General features: G+C 45.9%; 1 protein-coding gene across 1 annotated transcript; it reads right to left on the bottom strand.

Annotated features, from left to right (window-relative positions):
• Window positions 1-7,952: 7,952 nt before the first annotated feature.
• LOC129327791 (zinc finger protein with KRAB and SCAN domains 7-like) lies at window positions 7,953-17,793 on the bottom strand. The gene is made up of 7 exons (XM_054976545.1): window positions 17,383-17,793; window positions 13,960-14,047; window positions 12,759-12,841; window positions 11,413-11,539; window positions 9,085-9,237; window positions 8,477-8,873; window positions 7,953-8,313 (listed from the first exon to the last, which is right to left on the bottom strand). The coding sequence occupies exons 1-7, from the start codon at window positions 17,791-17,793 to the stop codon at window positions 7,953-7,955; spliced, it is 1,620 nt and encodes a 539-aa protein (XP_054832520.1).
• Window positions 17,794-22,927: the final 5,134 nt, after the last annotated feature.

Genomic DNA, 22,927 nt, shown 5'->3' with positions numbered 1-22,927 from the left:
TAATTCTGTTGCACGCAGCAATATCCGGAAAGCCCACATATACAGCATGAAAGCAACAGCCCTCCTCTGATGTTGCCTCCAGCATCTGGTATTCGGGGGTAGATTGCCCCTGAACATGGAGGATCCACTGAGCTATCATGGTTAAAAGCCATCAATAGATGCCTCGTCCATGAATTTCTCTGGTCCTCTGCCAAACTTGTTAAGACTGTTAAGATCACCTTTCCAATTCTGAGCGGTGGCCAGAACACTCTTACCTGTGGCTCCTGCCTCTCATGGTTTTGTTGCCTCAGTAGGAAATCTTCGGCCAGGGTCACTGCCTGAAAACAAGTCTCGGGGTGACCTTCTTGGACCCAGCTCCGCATCTCCAGAGGCAGGACACTCAGGAACTGCTCCAGGATCACCAACTCCAGGATCTGCTCTTTTGTCTTTCCTTCAGGTTGCAGCCACCGATGGCAAAGCTCCCGCAGCATTCCACAAACCTCCCGGGGTCCCTCAGCTTCCTGGTAACAGAACTGGCGGAAGCTCTGGCGCTCCGAATCCCAGCTGGCGTCCCCCTCAGCCAGGATCTCTTCCTTCACTTTCCTGCAGTCTACTTGCTCTTCGACCAAGACAGGCTGTTGGGTTTCTCCACTGACCTCAGATGAGAGCTGGGTCACCTTCTCATTAGAAGGCAGCGGCCTGATCTTAGAGGCTCCGTCACCTTCAGGATTGCCCCTTGGTGCGAGGCCTGGCAGCTGAGCATCCCCTTGTCCAGACTGAGGAGACTGAACCGTTTTCAAAAATTGTTGCCACTGGGCCTCCCATCGCTCATGCAGCCCTGCCTCCGGTTCTTGTTTAACGTGCTGAGGTGGAAACCCTTCCCAGGATTCCTTCATACTCCCAGTGTGGATGACCCGAGGGCCTTTTCCTACATCCTTCCTGGACTCTGAGTCCACGGGGTCTTGTTCCTCCATCTTCATTCCCGGCTCTAGTGTGCCATCCATTCGGAGACCCCAGAGAGCTGCATTTCTGAGATCTGTGGCCATCTTCACCAATGTCAAGGGCTGGACTAAACTGGCTCTTCGCAAGCTACGATATCAACAGCAGTTCTTAGAATTTATTTACTTTTACTTGCTTCATTTATACCCTGCCTTTCTCTCCAATGCGAAGGCTCTGGTTATTGTCTTGCTTCTGCCTGAAGGAGAGAATCAAGTATCAGAGAGAATGTTGGTGGAAGTGGCACGGTTGCCATCTGACCAGACAACTGCAACCTGCCCTGCTCCTATGCTTTTAGCAAAGTGATTTTTTTTCACGCAAGGAACTAAACATGATCTCCTTTGAATGGCTGAAGATGGAAATACTGCAAAAGGCACAGCGATGAGGGCTGCTTCAAAAGTTGGCAACCTTAGAGAAACATGCAATATTCAGTTACTGTTGAGCAAATCACAGTCTTCCTGACGGTGAGAACTACAAGACTCAGCCCCAGTGCTCTTCCATCCCTAATTTCCTACAACTTATGCTCCCTTCCCCGCACCCCAAGTTGCCAGCTGACCAGAAAATGACAACTGCCATAATACCTTCAGCAACAGCTTAATCTGGAGGAAAGGCTGACATTCCATAACATGGAGATAGGCATTATCACCTCCTGCAGAACCAATCGCTGTCAGAGGCATAAAAACACACAACCTAGCAATCCTCTTACAAGAACAATCACCACAAATACCATTTTGTAAAACTATCTCTCATGTTCCATCCCACAAGGAATTAGTTAATTTAATTTAATGTTGCCTTTGCTGATCAACGTCTCTAGACATAAGAGCTAAGACTGGATCTTGCCAGTTCAGAGGCAGTATACCTCTGCGTATGCAATTGCTGGTGGGGCCAAGAAGGGGAAAGCTGTTTCCTTTGTGTCCTGGTTGGGGGCTTCCTGGAAACATCAGTTTGGCTGCTGTCGGAAACGGGATGCTGGGCCCTCAGTGGGAACCAACAGGGCACTTCTAATATCCTTAGACGGGGACGCTAACATACGGAATTCTCTGCCACTAGCTCAGAAAGTTTTTAAAAGGGGGATGAGATAAGTTCAGGAAGGAGAACTCCATCAAAAGATACCAGCCCTGATAGCTAAATGGAACCTCCACGTTCAGAGGTAGCATACCTCTAACGACCAGCTGTTGCTGGAGGGGGGCAACAGGGGGGAGGCTTTGGCCTTTTGTGTCCCTCTTGAAGGCTTACTGGATGCTTCTGGCTATCCACGGTTGGGAACAGTGTATTGGACTAGGTGTTCCTTTGATCTGATCCTACAGGACTCTTCTTAATACAAGTCCCTTTGAAAAAATTTCCTTTGCTCCTCCCAGGGCCACCTTATCCGAGATTCTGCCTCTTCCCATACAGCCACATCCTCCTGATGCTCTCTGGACTCACCCTAAGACTCTCTACGGTTGCTGCAGGGTCGGGACAATCCTTTTCGAGCATCATAGAGAGATCAAAGAAAAAAGGGTGGGGCGTGGGACTTTGGGGCTGGCCCTCCTCTTCCTGCCCAAGCGCCGCTCTAGGCATCTGATCTCGTTCAGCTTAACCCCCAGTCAGGCGAACAGCGGCCAAGCGGGGGAGAGAGAATATTTCCTGCTCCTCCTGCCGTGGGAAAGTCGCGCTTGAATTTCCCACGCGCGGCTACAGATGAGGGAGTCGCTTTGGGGCGCCTGGAAAAGAAACCCGGCGAATTTAAGGGGCATTTGAAAGGGAGGAGGTTTTTGGGAAGGGGGCAGAAGAGCCAAGTCTGGGCAGTTTTAGAAATGCAGGGCGAGTGAAAGAGATTGGCTCCTGTTTGCATGGCTGGGGAGCTGGGAAATTAAAACGCTGGACTGTATCTTTTGGTAATCAGGCTACATTTGGTTCTTTGTCCCTAGCTTATCTTATTTATGATTAGGGCTTCTCCTGTCCTCTGACTAGGGTTGCCAGCTCCAAGTTGGGAAATTCCTGGAGATCTGGAGAGTGAAACCTGGAGAAAGTAGGGTTTGGGGAGGAAAAGACCTTGGCATGGCATAATTCCATAGAGTCCACCCCCCCCCCCCAAAGTAGCCATTTTCTCCAGGTGAACTGATCTCTGTGACCTGGAGATCCGTTGTAATTCTGGGAGATCTCCAGCCGCTACCTGGAGGCTCGCAACCCTACCTCTGACAGTCTTCTACTCCCTTTTATACATGCCACTTCCTCCACTTTAGCCTAACAACTACCCTGTGAGGTAAGGCTAGGTTGAGAGGGGAGTGTGATCGGTCCACGAGCTTCATGGGGCTCTGAGCCCAGCTCTAGCCTGATGCTCTAACCACTGCACACACTACCTCTGATCCTAAACTCATGTTGGATTTGGATCTGGGAGAAGCAGGTTCATATCCCTGCTCTGTCATGGATGCTCGTTGGGAGGGCGCACACTCTCAGCCTAATCTGCCACATAGGATTCTAGTGAGGATAAAATGGCGGAGAGGAGAAGGATGTAAGCTGCTTTGGCCCCCAGTGGGGAGAAAAGAGGGGGCATAAAAATGAAGTAAATAAAATACAACACACAAAAACTATTTGGAAATGAGTATCTCACGCTGCATCTGCACCATCTCTCCTTTGCACTTTAAACTGCAGGCGGAGAATGCCAGTTTAGACGGTTAAGAATCTAGGGAGGAAGAAACCAATGAGAGGTTCTCGATCTGCTCTTTGCCTACCGTACTAGGTTTCTAATTGCAGGGCATTTATTTTAACTTAGGGTGGCTGGAGACCCTGCTCGTTCACACCACAGGAGGAACAGAGGAGCACTCACTTCCCAGGGCAAAGAGCAAGAGGGGAAAGAGAAACCCAGAGGCCTGGATGTCTCACTGAGCTAGCATGAGGTTTTCTTGGGCCTTCTGGAGGCGGAGGAAGAGCCAGTCAGGAAAGCTCTTAAAGCTGAGGGAGGGTCCTATAACCACCTTATTTGACCCTCTGCAGAAAAACAGGAATGGATGAAGGTGCCTTCTACCAAGTCAAAACTCTGGCCCATCTAGCTCTGTCTTGTCTAATGTGCTCTCCAAGGCCTCAGGTAGAGGATTGTCTTTCCCACTGGAGACAGCAGTCAATTGAATGTAGGCCCTTCCGCGGGCAAAGCTGGGCCTCTGCCCCAGAGTCTCAGACCCTTGCCAAAGATTTCAGCCCTTCCTCTAGATCCAAAACATAGGCCAGTCTAGAATGTGGACTTGAGCCTTCTTGCACCTAAAGAGTGAATCATGTGGCCAGACCAACAATCTGCACATAGTCCCACCTGCAAAGAGGGAAATGGAGGTGTGCACCAAAGGCACCTTGTTAAAGGTTCAAAGAACATGTAACAATGTCTCCTTCTGTTCAGAGGCACAGCAGTTCCTGCAGGGGCCTGATTTGAATGAGAATCATGATAAAGAAGGAAGAGGAACTTTAACACACACATGGCCCTGCAACATTTCCTGATCCCAAATTAGGTGCGACATCCAGGGTAGGTAATGAAAAATTTTATCCCTCCCTTCATGTACCATCTGCTCTCTCACCTGGTACATAGACAGAATAGGCCTCGTACGGGCTATGTGGGACATGATCCCGCCAAGCACACACCTACCTATTTTTGGATCCTTTTCTATGCAGCACAGGAAGTAAGCAGCAATCTTAAAATCCCACAGAATGACTGGAAAATACTTGTGTGTGACTGCATCATTCCAGAGCTGTTTCCCGCCCCCCCTCAGCCTCCTGGCCTGCAATTCTCACACATGCAGAAAAAAAGAACCCCAAGCAAACAAAAACCACACCTGATTTAACATCATAAATGCAAAGGGCTGGATCCAGCACTTCGTCAGTTGCAAGGACTTCCACCTGGAGTGCATAACTTCCCCAGTGTAGCTAATGCTGCCTTACCAGGATCTCAGACGGAGGTCTTTCACATCACCGACCATCTGATCTTTTTAACTAGAAATGCCAAGACTTGAACCAGAGATCTTCTTCGTGCCAAGCGGATGCTCTGCCTTATCCCAAGTCAGGTCCTTTCACTCAGTAATTCCTACTCTGACTGCCAGAGGCTCTCCAGGGTCACAAGCAAAGAAAGGTCTGTAAACCTTTAACTACAGTCGGTGGGGATCAAACTGGGGGCTTTATGAGTGCAGGGCAAGAACTCTATCCTGCCCTTTATAAATTTTGCATTTATCTGTTTCTCCATGAATACCTAAATATTTAACAAACAGCAATATGCTCCTGTGAGTACATTCAGATTTACAGAAGCAATTCTAGCTTGCCAACATGTTTCAAGCAACCCGCCCCCCTCCCCTACTTCTTCAGGGAAAGCCATTAATAGAAATCCCTAGAGAAAATTAACATGCTACTACTCTTTTGAAAAAGTTGGGTAAGAGATGGTGCGGGACAGTAGCTAGGAGCAGGCACAGGGACCCAGAAACTCAACAGGTGATCTCTGACCAGCTGTTCTCTCTCGATTTCAGCTCCCTTCACATGCAACACAGATATGACAATGCAGATCTACCTTTCAAGGTTGTCACGATGATTACTGAAATCATGTCCTTGAAGCACATCAAATAGACCCAAGTGCTATAGAAAAGCATTCACATCCTCACAGTTCTTGCATTGTGGGGATGCCCTCTTGTCCCTAAGTATTTAATAAGAGCAGAGGCAAAGCTTCTGCCACGTTCTTACAGACTCTCGGTTGAGACACGGAGAGTGGAAGTGGGTCACTACAGCCAGATTCAAGCAGGATCAACTGAAAGAGTCCTGGGGTGGTAGGGCAGACTACACCATGTCAGACTGCAGGTGAGTGTCATAGTTGTGAATGTTTCTTAATATTACAATGAAACTGACCAGCAAGTAAAAGACTAGCATACTAAGGAATAAGCCTTTCTCCTAAGTTTCTACATGCAAGGAGTTTTTCTTTCTTAAACAGAATTTTTTTTTAAAAAAGAGACCACCACCCTTCTCCATTTCTTCCATGTCTTAAATTGTGGTTGTTTAGCAAGAACCGAAACATGTCAAATGAATAAAGTGAACAAATACTTTGCCTTCCAGGCATGGAAATGTGGGGAGAACTGCCATTCTTGAGTCCGTAACTTTTTCTAATTTTTTTAAAAAATGGATAAAACGCATATAGCCGCTGACAATAAATATCTAAACACGCAGTGGAAGTCAAGGTTTATAATGCAGGCGGGAGCTAGAAAAGAGCATCTCACTGGTTGTCTCCTCTTTTATAAAACAGGGCATTGGATGAGCTGCTTTCATGCGCTGAGCTTGACCTATGTAGTATGTACAGGGCTTTTTTTCTGGGAAAAGAGGTGGTGAAACTCAGTGGGTTGCCCTCAGAGAAAATGGTCACATGGCTGGTGGCCCCGCCCCCTGATCTCCAGACAGAGGGGAGTTTAGATGGCCCTGTGCGCTGCTGAGTGGCGCGGAGGGTGATCTAAACTCCCCTCTGTCTCGAGATCAGGGGGCGGGGCCACCAGCCATGTGACCATTTTCAAGAGGTTCCAGAACTCCGTTCCACCGTGTTCCAGCTGAAAAAAAGCCCTGCCTATGTAGAACTTTCCAGAGGAAAAAGTCTCTTACCTCTTGAGGAATCTTGGTCCGCAGTACATTTTACGGTGCCGTGGAACTCATTGCCTCTGTTCCAATGGCTTTTGAAGGAACTTCTGGCTTCTTGGTGCTGTATCCCTCTTCCCCCCCCCCACAGGAAGTTCAACGGGTGACTTCTGCTATGGTAGCGACCCATTGTTGGCTGTTCAACAAGAACCACGATTGCAAACCGTGAGAGCCAAAATCATACTTTGTCAGTTACTAGGTATGGATACGTAGGAGGAGGTAATGAATTAGACAGCTGGCTGCAAAGGGGAGGGGGATGAGAAGGAAGCAGGGGTCACGGCCCTGAAGGATCCTTCAACACTTTACTCATGCAATGGCAGATTGTGACTGCACTAAACGCAAGAGGTGTCCTGCTGGATCACAGCATCTAGTCCAGCACCCTGTTTCCTACACTGGCCAACATTTGCCTTCAAGGCACGGCAGACACACAGAGCCCAAGCCCATGCTACTTCCTGGCACTGGGATTCCGAGCTTTGCTGCCTCTGTGTATCCAGGTTGCTTTAGCTTACTGCGGCTAATAGCCAGCCACTGATGAACGTGTCCTCCATGAATTTGTCTAATCTTCTTTTAAAGTTCCCCATGCCCATGAATCCCACATTGTAATTATTAGTTGAGTAAAGAAGTACTTCTTTTTGTCTGTTCTGAATCTACCCATCAGTTACAGAGGAGTTCGCCATGTTAGTCTGTCATAGCAAAATAGAAAAGAGTCCAGTAGCACCTTTAAGACTAACCAACTTTACTGTAGCATAAGCTTTTGAAAATCACAGTTCTCTTCGTCAGATGCATGGAGGGTAAGAAGAAACTGGTCAGATATATAGGTGGAGAGGGGAGGGGGGAGTAGATGCAATCAGTGGCTTCTGATAATGGGATCAGAAGCCTCTCCACCTTTATATCTGACCAGTTTCTTCTTACCCTCCATGCATCTGACGAAGAGAACTGTGACTCTCAAAAGCTTATGCTACAGTAAAGTTGGTTAGTCTTAAAGGTGCTACTGGACTCTTTTCTATTTTACTCATCAGTTGCATTCAGTTTTTCCACCCAGATTCTAGTATAAGGGAACAGAGAGCACATTTTTTAAATTTTTATTTTGTTTTACAAAATGTCTACCCTGCCTTTCTGCCCTCACAAGGGCCACCAAGATAGCTAGCACTTAAAACATACATAATAAAAATCACATTTTAAAACTAACCAACCTCCCCAAACACATCACACGCGGTCTCTCTATTCATTTTTTTCTATCCCATGTGTCATTTTATAAGCCACTGCCATGTCCCTGTTATTTCTCAACGAAGCTGTTGTCGTCATTGTGACTGTTGTTGTGACTGTGGGAAACATGACTCACTTTCTGGAATTCAATGATGTAGGATGCGTTCTTCAAGGCAAAACAAGGGTGGTAACCCAACCGAAGCATTTCCCACACTTTGAGTAGTCTTCTCCCCTGTGTGGATTCTTTGATGTTTATTAAAGCTTGATTTAGCAAAATAGCATTTGTTACAGTAGGAGAATTTATATGGCCTCTCCTCTGTGTGGCTCCTTTGATGTGTATTAAGGCTTGTGCTCTGATTGAAGCTTTTTCCACACTCCAAGCATTGGAATGGCTTGCCTCCAGTGTGGATTCTGTGGTGCCTTTTAAGATCAGACATGTTACTGAAGCTCTTGCCACATTGCAAGCATTTATATGGTTTCCCCTCCATGTGGATTCTTTGATGTCTCCTAAGAAAAACCTCCTGTTTGAAACTTTCCACATTCCAGGCATTCAAACAGTTTTTCTCCTGTGTGGATTCTTCGATGAGTATGAAGATTTGTGCGCTGATTGAAACTTTTTCCACATTCTAAGCATTTATGTTGCTTTTCCTCCATATGGATTGTTTGGTGCCTTTGAAGATGAGCATTATGACTGAAGGCCTTCCCACACTCTAAACATTTGTATCGCTTTTCTTCTATATGGGTTGCTCGGTGTCCTTGAAGATGAGCCCCCTGAACAAAGCTTTTTCCACATTCTCGGCATTCAAACCGTCTCTCCCCTGCGTGAATTTTTTGATGCATATTAAGGTTTGTGCGCTGATTAAAGCACTTTCCACACTCCGGGCATTTATATGGCTTCTCCTCCATGTGGATTCTTTGGTGCCTTTTGAGATGAGCTCCCCGACTGAAGCCCTTTCCACATTCTAGGCATTCAAACAGCTTCTCCCCTGTGTGGATTCTTCGATGCGTATTAAGGTTCGTGCTACGATTGAAGCCCTTTCCACACTCCAAGCATTTATATGGCTTCTCTGCCACGTGGATGCTTTGGTGTCTTTTCAAATGAGACCCCCCGGCCAAAGCTCTTTCCGCATTCCAGGCATTTAAACCGTTTCTCCCTTGTGTGGATTCTTTGGTGCCTCATCAGACCCGTTCCCAGACACAAGCTGTTTCCAAACTCTGAGTATACGAATTCTTTCTCCCCCATGAGCATCTTCCACTGATCCTTATGGCTTGATTCACCAGCAAAGCTGTTCCCACATTCCAGGCGCCAACATGTTTCGTTTCCTTCATCTGTTTTTTCTTCAACAGAGATTATGTGGAAATCATCCTCCTGAGAAGGAAAGTATTTATTCCACGTTCTTTGTGGCTTTCTCTCATCCTTGCTCTCCCATCCTATGGGAATAAAAAGAGAGAAGAGATTTTAAAAAATACACACCCACAAGGCAGAAAAAGAAGCCACAAGTCAAGGAACAACCCCAATTCTTTGATCTGTCTATGAAAAAAACAAACATTAAATGGAATTAAGCAATTGATATTAATCAACAGCCAGTGTAGAGTTTGGATCAAGAAAGTCTGGATTTGGATCCTTGACTTGCCAGGTCATTTACGGCATGGCCCTGAGCCAGTCAGCTCTCCTCAGCTCAACCTTCCTTGGAAGATTGTTGTACATGAGTGACTCATTCATTTACGGTATTCACATACCACAACCATCTACCAAGCAGTCTGCCAGACAAATTTAGTGGGGGTCTTCCTTGCCCTTCCTCAAAAGATCTCAGGTTGCTGTATGTGATTCTCCACCCCCACCCCCACCATTTTATCGTCACAGCAGAGGCTGGTTAAACCAAGACCGTGAGAAAGTGCTGGCCCAAGATCGCTCAGAACCCTTCAGGGCTGAGGCGGGGTCTCTCCTGTCCTGGTACCATAGAGGCATTTTCACCACAGTATGGACACAAGAGAGGTGTCCATTTTGTAAGCTCTCATTCAAAGTGGACTTATTCGATTCACTATCTTGCTTTTCAAAGACCCGCTCCCCAAATCCGCTTATAACACAAACACAGTTTTAATGTTTCTCTGCTCTTTGTCCCTTCCCAATACCTACCAGTCTCTCTGTAGGATATGTTTTTTCGGTAGCTCACCCTGCCTTCCTACCACTCATGGACAAACTAGGCAGTCACTTTTTTAAAAGAGCTGGCCCTGGGTTCCTTGCAGCTGGATGGCTTTTTAAAAATAAAGCATTTGGCATTTGAATGCCACTGGGAGGTGAGGAAGGGCTGCTGCCTCCTCTCCCAGATGTTCTCCACACTAAAACAGGGCTGGGGGAGGGGAGTAATTTCCCTGTTTTCCCTGCTCCACCTCTGGACCCAAAAAGGCTCTGCTTTATTTTTAATAGCCATTCTTCATGCTGAATCCAGACACAACTTTTTTAAAAAGCCATCAACTTTAGCTCTGACCTTGTAAATGATTATAGAAAACTCACAAGATTTTTTAAAATCAGACCAAAACAATATTCCCAAACATAACTGTAGAATCCTCTCCCCTGACAGTCCACCCTGAAGTTCTCCTAATATTTACTGTGTGTGGTGGTACCTCTGGATCTAGAGGCATCAGTGTAGCACTAGAACGTGGTCTGCCAACAGTTTTAATTTTTTAAAAATCCACTGAAATTAAAAACTGAATTAAAGCAAAAAATATTTTGGAGCTGGAGCACTTTTTCTATAAAAAAAGGCTGAAGAGGGCTTTTTAGTTTAGAAGAATGATGACAGAGGGGGTGACATGAAAACAGAAACTTTTCTGTTTCATAACACTAGGATTTGGGGTCACCCACTGAAGTTGATGGACAACAGGTTCAGAATAGACAAAAGGAAATATTACTTTACACAATGGACTACTGACTTGTGGAACTCAATGTCACAAGATGTGGAGATGGCAACTTGGAGATGCCAAGTTCAATTCCTGGCATCTCCAGTTAAAAGGATTAGAGCAAAGCTACAAGTGATGCCTTACACAGGTTGGACACTTGTCAGCTTCCCTCAAGTTTTAATGGGAAATGTAGGCATCCTGGTTTTACAGCTTGGCTCTCCATTACAGCTGCAAGACCAGGATGCCTACATTTTCCATTAAAACTTGAGGGAAGCTGACAAGTGTCTAACCTGTGTCAGGCATCACTTGTAGCTTGGCTCTTAGGTGATGGGAAAGACCTCAGCCAGAGACCTTGGAGAGCCACAGAATCACATGCATATTGATCTTGGCAGATAAATGGCCTGTCTCACAGTTGCATGGCTTGATGGAAGGGCATCTGCTTTGCATGCAGAAGGTCCCAGGTTCAGCCCCCAGTAGGTTATGACCTGAGACAGCTGCTGTCAATCAGAGCCGGTAATGGCATCTTGGATAGACCAAGGGTCTGGCTCATACTAAGGAAGCATCATGTGTGACTAGATGGACTATTGATCCAGCATGGCTGTTCTTATGTTCTTAAAGTCACAGCAACTATTTCCAAAAAAAATCCTGTTTTTTTTTTTTTAAGGCTGGAAAATAATTGGCAATTTCTAGACACAGAGAATGCCTTACCCAGAGAGGTCAGATTTTCATAATTTTCTCCCATGACTTGTCTATGCAAGGCTCTTTGGTCTGGATCCAAAAGCACCCATTCCTCTTTAGTGAAACACACGGACACCTCCTCGAAGGTCACCAGCCCCTAAAAGGAAACAAAGCATTTTCTCCTCACAAGTAAGATAACAGTTCTGCTACTTCAAAACGCAACCCAAAAGGGAAGCTGGAGACACCCTTCATGAGCGTCATTCAAAGCTGCCTTGTTGTGTGTAAATTCACCGGATGAGAGCCCATGTAGTGGAGTAGTAGTTAGAGGGATAGGCTCGGCCTGGTGGGACCCAGGCACAATTTCTGTTCAGCATATGAATCTCACTCAGTGACCTTGGTCCAGTTGTTCTCTCACAGACTGACCTACCTCACAGGTATCTGACGAAGGGCGCTTTGACTCTTGAACGCTCATACCTTGGAAATCTAGTTGATCTTTAAGGTGCTATTGGACCTGGATCTTACTCTTTGACTGCATACCAACACGGCTACCCACTGGAAATTATATCATAGGGTTGTTGAAAAAGATTAAATGGCAGTGGAGAGAACCATGTACGCTCCCCTTCTTTAGAGGAAGAATGAAGCAATACATTTTATAATCTGAAGAGGGAAAGACAAAGACTGGTTGGAAGTGTTCTCTGTCTAGCTCTAGGATCTTCCACACTATGATAGTAAGGTAAGAGGTAGCCAAAATTATTTTAAGATTACCATATTTGTGCTTTTGGCTATATTGAGACCTTTCTCCTGACAGCCAGCACAGCGTAGCGGTTAGAAAGTCAGACTAGGATCTAGGGAGTTCAAAATCCTCATTCTGCCGTGGAAGCTCACTGGGTGACCTTGGGCCAGTCACACACACTCAGCCTAACCTACCTCACAGGGTTGTTGTGAAGATAAAATAGAGGAGAATGATATAAGCTACTTTGGGTCCTCATTGGGGAGAAAAGTGGTGTATAAATGAAGTAAATAAATAAATATAGTTCCATTCCATGAAAAACTCCCCATTTGCCTCTATTAAAGGGGGAAACCTGGGGATTGCAGTAGCTCAAATTGTAGCCAGAACTGATTTTGATCTGTTGGGAAACCAGCCCAGGGCTATTAGATTTAAAGATAAAACACTGGTTTATTGTAACTTTACCCACCCCCCTTGCAATGAACAAAAGAAAAAAAAAAACTTCATTTCTTTTGGCAACAATGGAAGAAGGCAACAGAAGAAAGTTCCAGAACCCAAAATAATTATGTACATCACATAAAAGTAAACTAAATCAAGATAAAATAGCTGGGAAAATAACATGTTGAAGAACAGCCAGTTACTTCCCTACCTGCGCCAGCTGTGCAGTGGTCGTTTCCATCTCTGCCCCCCAAAGAGTTGGCCTTCTACATATTTCTGGCGTCAATCTGCCACCTGAGAAAAACAGAAAAGTTGGAGGAAAGTGGGTTCCCCCTCGCCATGTTTACATGCATTTTACGTTTTTAAAATGAACAATTTGCAGGGCTTTTTTTCAGCAGGAATGTGGTGGAACGAAGTTCCGGAACCTCTTGAAAATGGTCACATGGCTGGTGGCCCCGCCCCCTGATCTCCAGACAGAGGGGAGTTTAGATTGCCCTCCCCTGAGCAGCTGGAGGGCAATCTAAACTCCCCTCTGTCTGGAGATCAGGGGGTGGGGCCACCAGCCATGTGACCATTTTCTCCGAGGGCAACCCACTGAGTTCCACTACCTTTTTTCCCCAGAAAAAAGCCCTGACAATTTGTATTTCAATTGCCCTCTGTAGAATGAAACCGGCAACAAATTCAAATGAGATGGAAGAAATGACTTCTTCCATCTTCACACAACATGTACTAAGTCTATGGAAGTCCCTGCCACAAGATGTAGCCATGGTTCCAGGCACAGGCTTGTTCTATGCATTCAGCAGAATGAGGGGGCCGAAAGCTGAGTTGGTACTCACCACTTCAGATTGAAGGTGAGAAAGGATGTTTTTTCTAACTCTCCTAAACATGCAAAGAACTGGGCTTGAACCTTTCTCCCTGATTTGTTTTTATTTGCGGGAAGTTTTTGTTTTATATCGGACAGCATTAAAAACACCCCCACCTCCCCCCCCCCCACAGCTGCAAGTCCATACGGTCTATTTTGCCATATCAGAGTTCTGCACATATCCTGCTCCACGGATAGACCAAGCAATAGATGACTGTTACGGTGCTGAAATTCAATACATTTTTTCAGCTGAAAATGAATGCCTCCACCATAGAGGCTCAGGATTACATATATAAAAGTCAGGCACAGTTTTCTGGAATGCTCATGAGAGGCAGATCCCTCAGGAAAGAAGTGGTGACTCCATGGCAGAGCCATGCCAGAGGTCCTGGGTTCATTTTACAGTGAAAGGTCTCAGATGATGGGAAAGACTTTTCTCTGCCCAGAACCTGAGAGAATCCCTGCCAGTTTGAGGAGGCAATGCTGAGCTCTATGGACCACTACAAGGCAGGTTCCTGGACTCCTACATAGACCAGGCCCTGTTGAGGCCTACCCAGTATGTTGGCATCTTCATCTCCTTCCAGCAGACTCTCTCTGTGGTGCAACGGAACTTCCTCTTCCTCTTCTGATATCTGTTCTACCTGAAAGAGGGACAAGAATCCCCACAAGGGAGAAGGATTCAAAAAAGAACAAGACAGGGGAAAGGCCTAAAGCATTGAGGACATTTGGAACACCACTGGTAGTGTTGGTTGCACTGGTTGTATTTTAACCACGGTTTGATGGTACTGCAGCAGTGAGTACTAATGCAGTGGCCATGTGGATGCAATGGTGTCCATCAATCTATTTCTTGGCACCTATTTGCTTCTTCCCCAAAACATCTTTTCCCAACAACCAAAGAGCCAAATCCTGGCTTTCTGTGACTAATTTGGAGCGAGAGGTACTTCAGAAGAAGCCAGGAGACATCAATTTTGGTTCTGCAGGGGCCACACACTTGGAAACAGCTCACTGTAGCAGGACACCTGGCTTGGAATATACTAACATTTTGTGGAACCTCCCAATATTTTTTGACAGGTGTGTCCTGTTTCCCCCCTGCCCAGGCTTGAAGGCAGCCATTTTATTGAGGCTACCTCACTACCTGTTCTCAAAATTCCAGAACTGTCCACATATTCAACAAAGTTGGGGACACCCCTGCGCTGCAGGTTTAAACAGGGAACACAACAGCATAATTAACAAGTATAACAATGAATAAACCAAAAAAAGATACAAAAGCCAAATCTTGAACCACTGTTGGTTTGTAACAATGATGCTGTAGCTGAGGAGTGGTCTCCATCATGTGCTCTGTAGGCATGGCTTATGCACGTTCAAGGACAGCGGTCAGACGAGGAAATGAGACTAAGGACTCTGGCCACACACATGATCACAACTAAGCAAGCTGGGACTATGTGCTTATCACTGCTGTGACCACATTTGTAAGTGGGACCAAAGTGCAGGGGGCAGGGCCACTCACCAAAACCCCAAAAATTCAAGTCCGATAGCAATTCAGAGACCAACCAGATTTCAAGTATATAAGCTTTCAAGACTCAAAGCTCCCTTAGCCAGACATTTTGACTCTTGAAAATTTGTATCTTGAAAATCTGGTTGGTCTTTAAGGTGCCTCTGGGTTCAAATCTTGCTCTTGTACTGCTGACCAACACAGCTACTCACCTGAAACTCGAACCCACTCCCTAAGTTAAAAACTCCCATTAAATGGGAAACTAATAACATGGTGAGAGGGCACAGAACCTTTCTCCCTGCTGTTTTTTTGTTTGCAATGAGTTTGTTTTTAATGCAAAGTAATTTTCTGTATATGCATTATATATGCATTGCATCTAGTTGTACCTACAAAATTGCAAGTAAAGGATATTGGGGGGGGGGCCTTCCCAACAGCAAAGTGACCCATATGGAAATGGCCAGGGCAAATAACCCATATGGAAATGGCCTGGTCTCCTTTGGCAGTTATGAATGTTGACTGGTTAAGAAATTAATTGGTTCTGTTCCCCGTTTAAATGTCTATAGGCAAGAAACAGGAAAACGAATGCCTGATTCACACATGGTAGGTAGAAGGATAGACTGTATGACTTCAGGGGCACCTGTGGGTTGGGATCACCTTTTGAAGTGCTCCCGTTTAAAAAAATCTCCCTGTAAATACAAAACCAGGTGGAAGAATGGACTGAACCACAAGGAAAGGTGGGGCAAAAATGTTTTAATAAATAAAATAATTTTAAAGCACTTTACACAATTAGAGGTGGGGGGTGAACTTTTCCCCCAATGTAATTTTTTGCAATTTTTTTCTCCCATGAGGGCACACTCAGCATCAGAAACCGAGGCAATTCAACATAGACAAGTGCACAGTATCGCATCTGGGCCACAAAAATGTGGATCACAAATACAGGATGGGGGGATACACTTCTGGGTAGTAGTGTATGCAAGAGATCTTGGAGTAAGAGTGGACTGTAAACTAAATATGAGCCGTCAGTGTGATGCGGTGGCAAAAAAGGCAAACTCAGTCTTGGGTTGTATCAAAAGGGCCATTGCATCGAAATCGCAGGAGGTCATAGCCCCTCTCTATATTGACTTGGTCCAGTCACACCTGGAGTACTGTGTGCAGTTCTGGAGACCTCGCTTCAAAAAGGATGTGGACAAAATCGAGAGGGTGTAGAAGAGAGCGACGAGGATGATCAGGGGTCTGGAGACTGAGCCCTACGAGGAAAGGCTGAGGGCCTTGGGAATGTTTAGTTTGGAAAAGAGGAGATTGAGGGGGGACATGATTGCTCTCTTTAAATATTTGAAGGGCTGTCATTTGGAGGAGGGCAAGGAGCTGTTCCAGTTGGCAGCAGAGGGTAGGACTCGAAGCAATGGGCTTAAATTACATGCAAAAAGGTACCGGCTGGATACTAGGAAAAACTTTTTCACGATCAGAGTAGTTCAAAGGTGGAATCAGCTGCCTAGGGAGGTGGTGAGCTCCCCTTCACTGGCAAATTTTCAAGAAGAGGCTGGATGAATATTTGCCAGAGATGCTTTAGGCTCCTCCTGCATTGGGCAGGGGGTTGGACTAGAAGGTCTGTATGGCCCCTTCCAACTCTGTGATTCTGTGAACTGGGGCAACCCATTCTGCCCCCCTCTGAACTGTACCACCTCCTTTTCCCACATGTCTGAACAGTCCATGCCAGTCTGTTTTTTTCTTAGCCCATTACAAGACTGTGGGCCATCCATTTCTTGAACAATTTCCAAACAAAACCTGTTCCAGGTGAGAAGCCACGTTAGTCTGTAGTAGTAGAATAAAATTTGAGTCAAATAGTGCCTTAAAGACCACCAACATTATTAAGGGTAAAAGCTTTTGAGAACCAAAGGTCACTTCGTCAGATACAAATAGGAATATGTCCATCAATCCCTATATCCCAGGCAGAAGATAGGGGTGGGTGGGTTCTGGCCTGGATAAAAGAGTTGGTGGATCTTCATCCCTATTTATATCTGACAAAGTGAATCACAAAAACTGTTACCCTGAAAAATTCTGGTGGTCTCTGACAGCAATGCTGTTTCTGTGAACGTAGGCAGATCATGAGAGGGAGGGCAAGAAGAGTTACATCAGTGCCTAGTTGTTGTGGCCCCTTCTTAATGCTGATTGCACTTTGGGGTCAGGAAGCAATTTTCCCAGGCCAGTTTAGCTAAGGAAACTGCTAGTGTCTTGCCACCTTCTGGGCAAGGAGTAGGGGTCACTGGAGGTGTGTGTGGGGGAGGTAGTTGTGAATTTCCTGCATTGTGCAGGGGGTTGGTCTAGATGACCCTGGAGATCCCTCCCAACCCTATGATTCTGTGATTCTAAGGCACTCCTGGCCTCAAATATTATTCAAATAAAACCTGATCAGTGTCCCCCTGCCCATGATGTCCTCACACACTATAATAGCACCGTTGAATTACCAGGAGGGAACAGCCTCACCTGCTCTTCCCGCCTCCAATCCTCGCGGTGACTCAGGAGGAAACCTTCTGCCAGGGCCACCGCCTGGGAAGTGGTCTCTGGGCCACATTCTTGGACCCACCTCGCCATCTCTGGGGGAAGGACAGCCAGGAACTGCTCCAGGATCACCAGGTCCAGGATCTCATTCTTGGAATGCTGCTCAGGCTTCAGCCACCCACGGCAAAGCTTGTGGAGTCGGCTGCAAACTTCTCGGGGCCCCTCAGTCTCTTGGCAGCGGAAATGTCTAAATTGCCAGTGCCACGCATCGGAGCCAGGGGTTTCCTTGCCCAGGGCACTCTCAAGAGTTTTCTCCCAGGATCGTTCATTGCTCCCAGCTTTGGTGGCGCGAGGGCCTTCTCCCACTTCAGGGCCAGCCTGGTCTCTTGTCTCCATCTTCAACCAGTGCTGTGAGGCAGCTCCCAGCAGGGCTGAATAGTGGCTTTGCCCCTTGTCCTGTTTCCTTCTGTAGGCAAAGAGCTGAGCCCGCTAGTGAGATCCTCTGTCTGCTACAACCAACATTCGGCAAGCAATTACCTTATTATGGTCTCACTTATTATGTTCTCACCATTTGATTCAAAACTTTGTGACATGGTCCTCTCCCTGCGGAAAAGGCAAGCAAATGCTATATCTGGTAAAGAGAAATTCGAGGGAGGGGGATTTCTTTCACTTTGTATTTTATTTATTTACTTCATTTATTTATTTATTTACTTCATTCATTTATTTATTTACTTCATTTATACTTCTATTTTTCTCCCCTTAAGGAACCCAAAATGGCTTACAACAAAGTAGCGTTTCCATTTTATTATCCTCACAACAACCCAGTGAGGTAGGTTAAGCAGAGAGGGCGTGACTGGCCCAATGTCACCCGACAAACTTCCGTGGCACAGTGGGGATTTGAACCAGGCTCTCTCCGATCTTAGTCCAACGCTCTGTCCACTACACCACACTGGCTCACAATTCTTCTGTATTATAGACCAAACTTGTTGGCTGATCTCGGGTTTTTGCTTCCCTGTTTTATCCTTGCAACAGGGCTGGAAGTTAGGTCAGGCTGAAAGTGTGCAACTGGTCATATGTACTAGATAAGAAGGTCGGTGTTGTCTACTCAGACTGAGAGCAGCTCTCCAGGGTCTCAGGCAGAGGACTTTCACGTCCCTTACTGCCCAGTCCTTTAACTGAACATGCTGGGGATTGAACCTGGGGCCTTCTGCATGCCAAGCAGAAACTCTTCCATTGAGCCATAGCCCTTCCCCAGTGGTCAAAGGTCACTCAGAAGGCTTCAGAGCAGAGCAGGCATCTGACCCCAACTCTCCCTGATCCAACACCAACCATGCTGGTTCTCGGATTGAAGGTCATGTGGACGCAGCTTTCTCCACTACTAATCCCTCGCTACCAACTCTCCTTTCGTTGGCGTTTCAAGTATAGCTTTAGCTTATCCTTCCTCAAAGGAACTCAAGAGTTAGCTGTGATCCAGAAGGTTCCCCATCCAAATCCTACTTCTGCCACAAATTCAGTAGACAACCTGAGCCATGCCACTGGCTTGCATCCTTAACTACAACGCTGGGGAGGGGGGGGAGAGAAAAGAGAAATAGTAATACTGGCCCACTTTGCACAGCTGTTGTAAAGACTACCCCAGATAGTATGCGTATGAAGGACTCTGAACAGTGTGACAGCATTACACAGATGCTTATTATGAGGACATAGTTAGCCACTATTGTACATCAGGATATAATGAACGTGTCCAAAAATAAAACCCCTCGACGGACCCAAAACATCTTACAATATAATTCTCCCCTCTTCCATGGCAGAGTGGGAATTTGAAACAGGGTTTCTTAGACCCTAGTTCAACACTGTGGCCATCGCACCATGCCAGCTTATTATTTTTAATAAAAGGCATGTTGTTTTTTCAGAAAATCAATTTAATTTGGTTCCTCCTTCACTCAAATATTCTTAATTATTAGCGACATACTAAAGAGGTAGCAGCACTAATACTGTCCATTAACAATGATTCTTTATCAATAGATTCCAGATATTAATTTTTTTAAAATTGTCACGTTTTCCCTCTGCTCTGAGTTTTCAGAGGGCCATGCATTCGCTTAGAGAGATACTTGCAAACCACTGATGCTCAAGTTTCCAGTTTGGAGGATACCACCCACCCACCCACCCCCCATTTCTTCCCAGAAAGCTAACGGAGCAATCTGATTCCAGTTCACCCAGCACCATTTTACCAGTGCAAACAGGCTTAGCGTTGTACAAAGGATGCTTACAAAAAAATCCTGAAGTCCGTGCCTTAAGGTGCCCGCAGACACACACGCACGCACGCACACTTTTTTGGTTATTTGTGCTTTTTTTCACACCCAGCCAGATGGAGAACTGGAAAGCTTGCACAACCTCGTGGGTTATTTGGGGCAGTCTGCCTCCAAGGTCTCGCATAGCTTCTGTTTCTCCATTTTGCTTCGGGACCAAGCTGGCTACCTACAAGCATTTTTAGAAACAGAAAACATTTTGCGCTGGAAATCGCAGTGATTTACCCCACCCCACCCCCGCCTCACGTCCTCGCTTTTGGTTTCCGGCATTTCCCCCCATTGAGTGGGTGGAATTTATTGCTGTGGGGGGGGGGTCCTACCCTTGTAGACACCCCACCCCTCACAGCTTGGCTTCTCGCACGCATCCCGGTAACTGAGGTACCCAACGGCTCCTTAACCCAAATGCACTCACCGGGAAAATCAAAATCAAAACTCTGTTCCACATCGAGTGGCGGAGCACAAAGCGACTCCCGCGAATCACACAATCCTCTTTCCTGCAGCTCCGGCCTCTTTGACTTTAACCGTTCGATGGAAGTGTGCAACAGAAGTCGGGTCGCACCAAAGGACTTTCTAATCCACCGCCTTCGTTCCCAAAATAGATGCTTGTGGGAAGCCCAAAAATGTCACAAAGAGGCAACCACTACTAATTTTACCCTGACATATGCTATTTAAAGGTAGACTGCCTCTAAACATGGATGCTCACTCAGATCTTAGTTATCCCACTACGGGTTACCGATTCCCAGGTGGAGATTGTAATTGTGACGAATCTCCAGAGTGGACCTTTGATGGGCAGACTCTATGGCCTTACATCTCCACTGAGCACCTTTCCCTTCCCAAATTCTGCCTTCCCCAGGCACTGCCTCCAAATCCCTGGGAACATCCTATGCCAGAATTAGCAAATCTACATTTCCACTCATAGCCATTGATGGATATATTCTATATGAGTCTGTTGCACTCAGCAGCGGTGTCAGAAGTGACCCACTGTTCCTTCGGTGTTTTAATTTTTTTTATTATGACATCAACCAATTTGAGGACACTTGGTTAGACAAGAGGCCCTTAACGCCAGCATTGTGGCAAAATGAATGGCTGCCTGTGGTGGGTTGATTGCCTGGCAATTAGGCACCAGACCAAAACATTTCTCCTTACTTGACATTTTATCCCAACTTTTTAAGAACGATGGTTGTTGTGGATTTTCCAGGCTGTATAGCCGTGGTCTTGGCATTGTAGTTCCTGACATTTTTCCAGCAGCTGTGACTGGCATCTTCAGAGGTGTAGCACCAAAAGACAGAGATCTCTCAGTGTCACAGTGACACTGTGCAAAAGAACCTCCTCAGGATATAGTGACGCCTCCCTCCATTAGCATTTCACACCCTGGGAAACTCCTACAGGATGACTGAGGGCCAAGCTACAAGTGACGAATGACATTTGAACGGCAAGTGGATTGAGTGGAGCGCAAGCGAACAGGGAGAAATACACTTGCCGTTCAAGTGTCATTCGTCACTTGTAGCTTCGCCCTCAGTCCAAACCCACTTTCCTGAGTAGATATAAACTACCTGCCAACATCTTTTCCACACTGTGACACATGATTATGGGCATGATTATTACATGAGAAAAATGGGGCTATAAATGAAATAAATATGTTTTGAAATCAACACTCAATAGAAAGCCGCTGTGGTGAAGTTAAGAGTGATGGACAAGGATCGGGGAGACCCAGGCTCAAACCCCCACTCTGCCATGGAAGCTTGGGCCAGCCATGCACACTCAGCCTATCCTACCTCAGAGGGCTGTGGGGTATGGATGAAAATGGACTAGAAATGATTATGAAAAGTGATGTACTGAGGATGCTGAAAAATAGAGATGACTGACTGATCTATATAGTCATGCTTCATATAGAAATGATAGAAATTTCTAATCCATGCAGATTAAATTATTAAAATGAAATAGCTCTACTACATATAGTCTGCTTATGATACCACATGATAGATGGCTTGGAAAAACAGATTCCTAAGTGTAATCGTAGGCAGAAAGAGTACATAGTTAGATTAAGGATTTTAGAAATAGAAAAGGCTTACGTTCTGATGCAAGGGAGATGCGGTAGAGCAAAAGCAACTAGTAAGTCAGTGGAATGCAGAGGGGTTTTGTAAGGGGCCTTGCCATAAAGTTACTAACACCGCTGAACAGAGCGAAGCAGATTGCTTTGATATCAAGGGAAGACTCAAGGCCTTTGGGCCTTTCTCATGACACAGGGGCGCCAGGATTGGGGTACATGGATAGAATCAAAGAGAGAGGATCACTCGCACATTGGCATATGGCTGAATTTACAATAGCTGGTTGTTTGTTTAACAATGGCAAAGTACTGGGAATTGATAAACAAGGCATTCGAAGTGTCCTTGGAAAGTGTTACATTTCCGCTGAGAAGGAACTTTATAGATGTTGAGGTGTCAAGGGAGGAAGAATGTGTTCCTTTGAAACGATAATTTGAGAATGGGCACAACTAATTATGACCAAAATGTAATCACAACCAATGGACTCTCGCCAGGTCATTTGTACGTTCATTAAGGTTGACCAATGTAAATGCCAATATTATACTTGCTAATTAACCCGAAGGTATAAAATCTTATGTAATTACCCTACAGCTCTGAAGAACTGGTCAGTTCAAGGGGCTTTTCATCCTTGGTAATTGTATCATTCTTCCTTTGCTTATAGGCAAATACAGGCCTGTAATTATCTCCCTCATTGGACTTCAGAGTGTGTTCCTTACTGATGGGACTGAGAACACATAGAGTACAGTTTGTGTACACCAGGGCTGTTGTGAGGGAAAAAAGGGAGGACAGGAGAACAACGTAAGCTGCTTTGGGGCTCCCAGTGGGGAGAAAGACAGGGTTTAGGGAAAGTAAGTAAATTAATAAATACTATTCAGTTAAACTGGGCCAGTAACAAAACTGGCAATGGTTGCTCAGACACTGCAGAGAGAGCAGCATAAACATTCAGAACAGGGTTGCTTTTGTAGGCCCCCAGATGGCAAACCGGCCCCTTGATCACATTCCAGCTCCCTGGTTACCATGGAGACAGCATCAAATCCATCAGTCTTACCTCTCCAGGGCTCCTCAATCACACACCGTTTGTTCCTTTTGATCCCTCACCCAGTTTTTCTTTTGATGCTCTTCACTCCGCCCTTTCCCACAGATTCAAAACTCAAGGTGTAGCAATAAGCAGCAGGCACA

This window comes from Eublepharis macularius, chromosome 4, assembly GCF_028583425.1.
Source record: "Eublepharis macularius isolate TG4126 chromosome 4, MPM_Emac_v1.0, whole genome shotgun sequence".
Taxonomy (NCBI): domain Eukaryota; kingdom Metazoa; phylum Chordata; class Lepidosauria; order Squamata; family Eublepharidae; genus Eublepharis; species Eublepharis macularius.
The sequence above is the reverse complement of the archived record's forward strand: the minus strand, read 5'-3'. Positions and strand labels throughout refer to the sequence as shown.